Genomic DNA, 10,827 nt, shown 5'->3' on the forward strand with positions numbered 1-10,827 from the left:
TAAATTCAAAATAAGGGAAAAAACAAGCTATATATATATATATATATATATATATATATATATACACACACACACACACACACACATATATATATATACACACACACACACATAATGAAAAAGTACCACTCAAAATTTTGGAATCAGTAAGATTTAATATTTCTCGATATTACTATTTTCACAATATTTTGTAATTAAAAATGTTAATATGGTGTATAAAGAGAGATGCAAATGTGCATACATACTTTTTTGGCCCACATCCTCATTATGATGTTGTAGGCGCTGATAGACAGATGCGTGCGTTTGGATATCTGACGGTGATGACATAGTAAATAGTTCTGAGCTCGAGCCACATCATCCAGGAACATGCACGCCTCCAAGTAACAGCGAATTCTGAGCTGAGGATCACCATAGCGGTTCCCTTCCTTATCCTCCAAAAGCCTTTCAAGAGCAGTCAAGCTCTGCTGGTCTACATCCAGCTCCTCCTTCTCAACCAATTCATTACCTGTAACCATAGCAGATTTCCCTTTAGTAGACGTCGCAGAAACTTTACTGCTGGAGGACTCAGGGATTTCCGGAAATCCTGGAAACCTGCCGGCTGAACTTTCTGATGTTCTCAAAACCTTCCGTTTCGCCTTTTTTTGCAAAGTGTTTTCTTTGCCTTTGGAGGAAGTTGCGGTAGACGTAGTGGCTTCTACTTTAGTTTTAGTCATACTTCTCTTGCCCGTCGTGATCGTCTTTGAAGATGTACCTGGAACCATCAAACTCCCTTTGCTGCTTTTACCCGGAACTGGCTTGTCGTGCATTTTATGTGAGGTTTGGTTTTTGGGTTTAATCCACTTTTCACGGTTGAGTTTCTCCATCCAGCGACTCGCGTGAGTTTTGAAACCTTCGGTTACACCCTTTTTAGCAGCTGGCCCACTTTTAAGCATTTCTGCTTTTTCTCCCGGCAAGTTCTTTTGACTCTTCCCAGGTGCGGTTTTCTTTAGTCTCTGCTGCATTTTGATGATTTGCACCTTTGAATGTTTGACGTCTACAACAACGTCAGATTGGAGCTGTTGGATTCTGGCCTCCAGAACTGTGGGGGGGAAAAAAATAAAAAACATTTCCCATAAATGTTTATTGTAGATATTGTAACAATTAGTAGCTATTATTGTATATTTAATAATACATATTAAATATAAAACCACACAATTCTATTTATACACACATGCAGTACATACACATTCATACATTATATAGCAAATCGTCACAAAACAAACTAAAAAAGTAAAACACAAAGCATTATATACTATATAGCATAACACTGCTGGGTAATTGTTTGACTAGTTCACTGTAAAATGTATATTGTTACACAGACAGCTCTAATCTGGTAAATGCAACTATAAGACATGGTGATATTGAGATATTAGAAACATTAACTTCATGATTTTCTCTAAAGCTGTTTTGAAACAATGAGTATTTTATTAATCATTATTTTAATGTACAAAGAATACCCAACCAAAGATCATACACAGCCAATTTGGTATAAAATAAATAATATAAATTAAAGTGTCCTTGTGTAACATAAAGCTAATTCAACAGCTGTAAATCAATGATATTAGATATAACCATTAGTGGAAACCATACCATCCAACAACTGAGACTGTTCCCAGAATGTTTTCTTCCCATCTTCCTTCTTAGGGATGGCTGAATAGTGTCTTTGGTAAACTGTAGCCCATGTTTTGTCTGAGAAATGACAGAAAAACACAGTGAAATAAAAAAGTTTACAAACTCTACTGTTTCTTTTTTTGGTGCTGGAGCACAGACCGAGAAATAAAACCAAATAAAACAAAGACTCCATACATACATATTACTGTAAGTCTAGATTACATTTAAGACCAAAAATGTCCATCGCGTAATATAATCATCTCATTTTAATGAACTTTGACAGACTTTGTTAGATGTCAAATCCTCTTGACATTGATATTAATGAGCATCTCATGTAAACAACTACAAAAGACATAACTTACGTAAATGTAAAATACGCCTGATATTAAAGAAATTACAGTTTAGTAAAATGACTGACTTAATGTGGTTTGAAGGACAGGACAAATGACAGCACGACAATAAGATAGTTTTCTCATTACCTTGAATTTTTCTCCCTCCATTACTCCGTATTCTAATACACAAGCGGCAATAATCGCCATTTAGAAATCTTACAGCCCTGTCAACCGCAAAACTGCGAGATAAACCCGCTGAATAGGCACACAACCTCAAAAGTGACATGTTGTCATGATAGTTTTGAAACACCGCATTCTCCCGTGCAGAAGGCAGCCATTTTGTTCAGACCTGACTAGTTCATAGGCGATATAACGAGTCCAGACCTTAGAGAGTAACGACGAGCAGATCGATCAAATGTTATCTTGACGTAAGATAAAACACCTACTGTACTTCATATGTAGGTTATATTTCATTGAAATGTAATCACTTATTTTGGCAAAGCTTTAGGAACTATTCCTAATGCAAGTGAAAAACAGGAGAAGTTCATATAATCAAAAATACTTGTGTACAAAACCAGTAAGCTGCTTTTTGATATATAACAATGGGGAATGCTCAGTGACTGTCAACTGACAGCCTATTTAAGTGTTAAAATAATAACCGATTTATTTATCAAAGGATTGTCTGACTTCAAAAGGTGTGTAGGCTATTAGTCAGAAGCATACAGTAAAAGGGTGAGAAGCCATATATTGGCTACAGTAGATGGCGAACTTTGACAAATTATACAGTAGGCCTACTTGATTCAGCAAGGTCACAATGCGCCTCAGCATTAATTTCCCGCGCAAAGTACGGCTACACAAATGTATCAGTTCAAATTTCAGTTTTTCACCTTTGTATGAGGCGTTTAATCTTTTAACCAGCATCAGTCCTCATCATCTCTTTTTTTTTTTTTTGCTAAAAAGTTTTTACACTCATTAGAGTTGGTTTTGAAAAAGAGTTCATGCGAAAAATGGGAATTGAAAAGTAAATGCATTTGCTAACGAACTTCAAAAATATGTGACAAATCAGCTGTTTCTGCCGATGGTGTTTTACTGTTGGTTACTACTATGTTACACCGTCCTCTGATCAAACAATATGATGACCAAACACACCTAATTCACTTTTTCTTTTTTACTTTGAAAAGATTTGTTACACGTATTGATGGAATCCCAGATACTGAAGTATGATGCTGAATTCAGCTATACCAACTTTTGAATGGTAGTGTATGTACTGTATTATATATGTTTGTGTAAAATCTGTATTATTATTGTTTACTTTAACAATTTATTTTGTCTTTTTCATTTTGTAATAAGTCAGTATGCACTTTTTGATAGTATGGTGGTAATCATGGTGGAGTTCAGAAGTTGTTTGTTACTACGGTTCACAGGGTCGACTTTCTGACAGGCCCTTTTGATGTTTCAAGCTCTGGTGTGATAGATAGTCATTACTGGGTGATTGTCTCTCAATAAAAGGAGACAAGAGAGCATTCAAGACCCTGATAATAACTCCAGCTGAGGCTGTCATTCTCTTGGTCTCTGATATTCAGAATTTTGCACATCTATATGAAGGGTGTGTTTTTTTTGGAAATAGGAGGTCCTTTTAAAATTATCACTTAGCCAATGCTTCATGCAAGTATGAGTTTCTGGAAGAAGGACCATGAACAATTCTGGAATTGGTGGGTCCTTTTTTAGTCCTCTAAACATACCAATGTTTGGTGTATTTTACAACCACACTGCGAAGGTTAGCACGCAACACAGTTAGGAAAATCTCTCCACACCTGTCAATACTAATAATTCAGTATATGCACAAAAATATGAAATGGAAATATCCTCATAAAACTTGAAGGCAAATTTGAAGATAGCACACTTGGTACAGAACATCTCCCACATCTGTGAGTCGCATCTCTTTTTGATTATCACTAAAGATGAACGTCCACCAATCACATACACAATCTTTTCACTTTAAAAACTAACAGTCCATGTTATCACTCTCAGATCTCTGTCAAGAGAGGACGAATACTAGGAGCTGTTAATCAGATAGACTGCTAACTTATCACTGATTTTGGCTACAATGGACAATGGTCACGAAGCAGGAAATGCAAATAGGCTTGTTGTAGATTGATCTTCAGTTGTGGCGGCAGTGGACAGATTCCGAATTAGAAACGGATGTTTATGCAAGCGACTCTGGTTATCTTGGCCACCTGCGTTGGAGGCATCTAGCAGGAAGTCTGTGGTCGACATGAGACATAAATTATTGTGCGATTCACCACAATCGCAGTTGTCCACAAAATTATGTAGCGAAAAATGAAATATGAAAAATACTAACTAGTGGATAAAATGTAAGTTTTCGTGCTGATGCCATTTACCTATTGGTAAAACGTCAGTTGAAGTACTTTGAAGCGAAACACGGAGACTGAGTTCGCATTGGGGGTGGAGGTGGGAGATGGAGGGGGATTGGAAGAGAGTCCGTATGTTAGCAGGAGAGCGAAAACAATTAATAATGGGAGCTATTAGGGGGAGATCGTCATCGCAAAGAGGGAGGTCGGATTTCAGGCCCTTTGGAGGACTTTGATGGTACAAAACAGGCCTCATTACTGAGATATTATCTCCATTCATACACTTCCAGAGTTGATGGGAGCCCTGCTGGGAAAGATTAGGTTCCTTTCACAAGTGAACATCCCACATGGCCGCACAGATTTTCTCAGCTCAGGGCGCAGCCGGCATAACATGGCATCATGGGAGCTAAGCAGAGGCCTATTGATAGCCAATGATGTGTGGAATTAGAGATACCTTTTCTGTGAGGTCATGTCAATCAAGATTAAGTCAGATATGTCATTCTTTTGTTTCTTTTTTTTTTGTCTTCTGGTACATTAAATTCAGAGTTTTTCAGAATCTGTCAATTTTAGCATTTAGAAAAAAAACAAAAAAATTACAGTATGCAGTACTGTTTAATAGTTGGCCTTTTTTGTGATGCTAGGGAGCTGAGCTCCCAAATTTGGTCTCTGTCTTACTTTAAACAAACTTTTTAACACTTTACAATACGGGTGCACTAATAAGCATTAATTCATGCTTAACTAATGCACAGATAATACTGAATTAATGTGCAACTAATGATTATTTAAGCTATTCATTAATGATTACGACACTAGGAACTAATTAAGAGTCTGTAAGGGTAATGTATTTGTTCATACATGAATTGTTATTAATTCAATATGTAATTGTGGATTAATTCCACAATAACTATATTTTTAACTAATAGTGTTATTTAATATGTTAATTACCAGAATGAGCCAAAGCCTTGTATTTCAACTTCCAGATAATATGACAGGTACACTAATATGCATTAATACATGATTAGTTACTTCTTTGTTAGTGCAAATGCATGTGCAAATTACTACAAGTACTAAATGACTAGTTAATAATGATGTGCCCCAATAAGTAAAGTCATAACATAATGATATCCTTGCAAATCATTAGCTAATTATTAATTAAAGCAGAGAACTGGAAGTTGAAGTGCATAGCTTTGACTAATTATGGTAATTAATTTACACTATTAGTTAATAAAATATGTTATTAAGGAATTAATACACAATGACACATTGAAATAATAGCAATTCATGTATTACTTAATCTATTATATATATATAGAATCTTTATTAATTGCTGATGCAGTAATAATTAATTAATGGTTTATTTCTTCACAAGTTATACATTATTTGTGCATTAGTTAAGCATGAATTAATTCATATTAGTGCACCCGTATTGTGAAGTGTTACCGAAGTCTCTTATATTCACCAAGGTTGAATTTATTTATTCATCAAATATACAGTAAAAGTGGTAATATTTTAAAATATGATTTCGCTATTATTGGTTATTTATGTGATGACAAAGCTGACTTTTCAGAAGCCAAATGCTCCAGTCTTCAGTGTCACATGATCTTTCGTAAATAATTCTAAAATGCTCCACCAGCCATACTGCAATGTACATTGTGTTTGATTTACTAAAAGGTTTAGATCATTGCAGTTGTGCCGCTCTGTTCTGAGTGATATAACTGCGTTGTGGACATGCATTTAGCAGAGGTACTATCATCCACACATCAGCGTGAACAAGTTTATCATCACATCTGACATTCATATGTGGACAGAACTTTGTTCTTGAACTTCTAAGTGCAACATCTTACAGTTCCCCCTAAAAGAATGTAATTACCATCATTTTCCAAGGAAGCGGGGGCTGATATAATGGACTTCCAGGGTCTTTGGGTGTGCTAGAGGGGCACAATATTACCCATATACTGTATCTTTGTGGAAAGGTACATCTGTAAATTAGACAGAAAAAAGGAAAGACAATAGACAAGTTATTGAAGTTAAGTGCTTTATTTTTAGCTACAAAATTTTGGTTACATTGTGTCAAAATTGTCTCGGAACTCTCCTAAATAAGTCATGCTTTTAGGTATTATTCTTTTCTGTAGCTTATTATTCTTTTTTTGAGTAGTTCTCGTTCATCAAAATGAACTCGTACATCAAAATGAACGAATCTTTTTTCAAGTCGTTTGGTTCATTCAACGAACTAAACGAATGAATTGACTTAGAAAAAGATTTGTTCACTTTGATGAAAGAGTTCGAACAGGAGAGTCACAAATGTGCATCACAGTACAGAGCAAGGCGAGCATTTGAGCTTATAAAACTTAAACTTTGTTATTTATTTATTAAATGAGCGATGGTTTCACTTGATAAGACCCTCATTCATCGTCTGAAATCATTTAACTCTTGTGCTGCATTAGATTTTTAACACCGTTGAGTGCATTAAGGACCAAAAATGGCCACATATTAAACATTGCCTAAAATATTATATATTATTATTATTTTCCACTTTTACCAAGTTAAATCTTTTAACCAGCATCAGTCCTCATCATAACTACCAAAAATGTATTCAATTTCAGGATTTTAACCCTTTAATTACCAGTTTTGTTTGCGAAACCATCGATTTGTATAAGAGGAAAAAACACAAAAATTCAATTATTTTCAATAAACTAAATGCAAAGAGAAAACTTTAGATTTGGATTATCACAGTCCCACTTTGCAAAAAATCCCACTTAGCGCGTTAGAGACCAAAAATAGCCACCTATTAAACATTGCCTATTGCCTAAAATAAGGTGCATTTCCACCCATAGGGAATAAATATGTAGTGACGTCATCTGGTGGAATACACTATATAATGCAAATATAATGCTTTTGCTTCAAAATGAAAGGATGTTTGTGCAAAAATCATGTTTCATGTATTACTGACAGCCTCAGATTTAAACAACGTTTTAATGGGTTTCAATGGGCCATTTTTGGTCTTTATGGTGCTGAGTGTTACTATTTGATCTACACAGTGTGTGTTATACATATTTTGCAAAATGGGATCACATTTTTTACATGTATCCAAAAAGTCACAATTTTGCCAAATTTCATACCATTTGCATTAAAACAGCCAAAATGGTCAAAGAAATTAAACTGCAAAAGACCAAAAATGTCCCTAATGCAGCATAAGGGTTAAAGTCTTTGAATAGTTCGCAGTTTGCACTTAAACTGTCTTTTGGACCTTGAACCATTTGGTTCCCACTGAAGTGCATTATATGGAGAAAATCCTGGAATGTTTTCATCAAAAACCTTAATTTCTTTTCGACTGAAGAAAGAAAGACATGGACATCTTGGATGACATGGGGGTGAGTAAATTATCAGCAACAGTTTTTCTAAAAGTGAAATATTCATTTAATGCTTACATTTGTTCAGATCCCTAACCTTAAGTATGAGCAACAGCAATAGTGATTAGTGTCTTAGAACGCTTCGTTAATTAAAGCTGCATCCACTTTTACTGCCTTTTCTCAGACTGAAGCCAGCTGTTGAAGCGCACAGCATGACAGTGATGGGTAGTTTTCTGTGCCATCCATTTTTGTGAGGAGCATAAAGGTTGACAGGGAGGAGAGAAATTAAAGGTAGGGGTCCACTTCAGTTAGGTTTAATTGGGGATGAAGGACTAAGATGTATGAGACTAGAAAAAAAAAACCTGGGCTTTGAAGTACATTAGCAAGAAACCCAAAGACCGGTATTCCTAAGCAGACGGGAATGACTGCGGGGAGCTGAAAAAGACTGCAGACTGCTGTCTCCACAGGATTTTACAGGCTAAGTTTGAGGATTAAAGCTTCACAGACTTGTTAGTTAACTAGCTACAAAGTGTGAAGTGACTGACTGTTCTCTGTAAAACACACTTTTCAAGCTTATTTTCACCCTCTGCCCCTGGGCTGCACACTTCATTGAAACCAGGAGGCTTTGAAAAGGATGTCAGTGCTTCTGAGCGGAGGTTCGTTTAGACAAATGTGCCGCCAAATGCCACTTATTTAAGTAGAGCACACAACATCTTGAGCAGCGATAAAGAAGGATTTAGTAAATATTTGACTTGGTGTCCTTTCTGAAATTGTTGGGCTTTTTTAGGCTCCCAGCTGTTCATTAATACAATTCCTGAGTGATTTTCACTAGATCAGAAGCTGACTTAAGTATCCATTGGGAATGTTAACTTACAAGTGCCATTACAGGTAAGGGAGACCTCATCCTTGCTGCTTAAATGTATCAATTTTTAAAGTAGTTTAAAAACTTTTAACTTCAGTTTGATTAAACTGCTATTTACCTGATTATTAACTTCCACACACACAGATGTGATGGCAACAGGTTATTTTGAATCTAAAATGATACAGCGCACCTGAGGATGAACGACTTTCCTAAAAAAAGCCCACTGAAGTGCCTTGGAACGCGCAACTTTGTATGATGCGTTGACAAAATTTCCACTGAAACAGGAATCTGAGGCGGGACAAAATTGAATGGCTCCACCCCCTTTTCAAATAGCCAATAGCGTTTAGTTTACATCAAAGACTGCAAGTCGTACCTGTAACCCCACCACCTGGGTCCTGGGTCTCGAACCCGGGTCTCCGGCATGAGAGTCGGGCGCTCTAACAAGGAGGCTAATGCAGCCTCTAGCGTCTGTCGCTAGAGCGCCTATTGATATCAGAGGAGTGAGGTTTACTTGCACAGCAACTACTAGCTGGCCTCCGTTACACTCACCCCCTAAACCTCACTCTCATCCGGGTCACGGCACCAATGTAACCCCTTCACCCGGGTCCCACTCAACCCGCTCCGAGCGGGCCTCAAACCCGGGTCTCCGGCATGAGAGTCAGGCGTTCTAACGAGGAGGCTAAAGACTGCAGCCTCTAGCGTCTGTCGTTAGAGTGTATGTCGCTAGAGTGTCTGTCGCTAGAGCGTCTGTCGCTAGAGCGTATGTCGCTAGAGCGTCTGTCGCTGGAGCGTCTGTCGCTGGAGCGTCTGTCGCTGGAGCGTCTGTCGCTGGAGCGCCTGTCGCTGGAGCGTCTGTCGCTAGAGCGTCTGTCGCTAGAGGGTCTGTCGCTAGAGCGTCTGTCGCTAGAGCGCCTGTCGCTAGAGGGTCTGTCGCTAGAGCGTCTGTCGCTAGAGCGTCTGTCGCTAGAGCGCCTGTCGCTTGAGTGTCTTTCGCTAGAGCGTCTGTCGCTAGAGCGCTTGTCGCTAGAGGCCCTGTCGCTAGTGCGCGTATTGAGATCAGAGGAGTGAGGTTTACTTGCACAGCAACTACTAGCTGGCCTCCGTTACACTCACCCCCTAAACCTCACTCTCATCCGGGTCACGGCACCAATGTAACCCCTTCACCCGGGTCCCACTCAACCCGCTCCGAGCGGGCCTCAAACCCGGGTCTCCGGCATGAGAGTCAGGCGTTCTAACGAGGAGGCTAAAGACTGCAGCCTCTAGCGTCTGTCGCTAGAGTGTATGTCGCTAGAGTGTCTGTCGCTAGAGCGTCTGTCGCTAGAGCGTATGTCGCTAGAGCGTCTGTCGCTGGAGCGTCTGTCGCTGGAGCGTCTGTCGCTGGAGCGCCTGTCGCTTGAGTGTCTTTCGCTAGAGCGTCTGTCGCTAGAGCGCTTGTCGCTAGAGGCCCTGTCGCTAGTGCGCGTATTGAGATCAGAGGAGTGAGGTTTACTTGCACAGCAACTACTAGCTGGCCTCCGTTACATGACCACCATGGAAGCGAATACGAGCACTGATGACACGTTGGATTCAGTAGTAGAGGTGTGAATAAATTCTTGCCATTTCATTATTAGCCAACGTACGGTTGGAAAACGGCAACCCATATTGCTCCGTGACGTGTTGTTACGGTCACTTTGTGCTTTCATCGTAACTTGAGGTAAAATGAGAACTGCGCATGCGCGTAGAGTGTCAGTTGTAGATTCGACAGGTCCGCTCTACCGACTTTTGTACTTTTATTTCCTTTTATATTGTGACCAAAGTTGGATGTTTGTATACGTTTACGGGGAAAATATGCCATCTCTCGTCTCTTGTGCATCTTTTCCTCCGACACCTTTTGTTTTTCACTCTCTGGGCAACATCTCAACTCTGCCTTACATAGTCAACTGTCACTTTGGGCATTTATAGCATATAGGGTGCGGGACGCTTCTAGGGATCATGAAATTGTCGATTCTAGTGAGCATTTGTTTGGACAGAAGATGTGATGAGAAGCTGAAGTCTGCGGTGATGTCATATAATACGGTGATCCATTAACGTTTTTAATTATTATATTTCCTATATGCAAACGTTGTCATTGTTTTGGAACACACCAGCTTATTCATAACCTTAAGGCTAAAAGCTAAAAAACGTCAATTTTTATTTCAGTGGGCCTTTAAGGGAATTTAATGTCAGTATGGTAAAAGGTAAACAATATTGAGAGTGACATTTACTTAAAATGATTATGAATA

At 38.5% G+C, this 10,827-nt stretch overlaps 1 protein-coding gene across 1 annotated transcript in view; it reads right to left on the reverse strand.

Moving 5' to 3' along the window:
- polrmt (polymerase (RNA) mitochondrial (DNA directed)) overlaps window positions 1-2,337 on the reverse strand; it is a 43,731-nt gene extending 41,394 nt beyond the window's left edge. Inside the window, exons 1-3 of the mRNA XM_039685295.2 lie at window positions 2,130-2,337; window positions 1,630-1,728; window positions 246-1,078 (exon numbers count right to left, since the gene is read on the reverse strand). Of these exons, the coding sequence (XP_039541229.2) occupies window positions 246-1,078; window positions 1,630-1,728; window positions 2,130-2,268 (1,071 nt within the window). The 5' untranslated portion in view covers window positions 2,269-2,337. The remainder of the gene's footprint in view (window positions 1-245; window positions 1,079-1,629; window positions 1,729-2,129) is intronic.
- Window positions 2,338-10,827: the final 8,490 nt, after the last annotated feature.

The sequence above is a fragment of the Pimephales promelas genome, chromosome 2 (genome assembly GCF_988280905.1).
Source record: "Pimephales promelas chromosome 2, fPimPro1.hap1.1, whole genome shotgun sequence".
Classification (NCBI taxonomy): domain Eukaryota; kingdom Metazoa; phylum Chordata; class Actinopteri; order Cypriniformes; family Leuciscidae; genus Pimephales; species Pimephales promelas.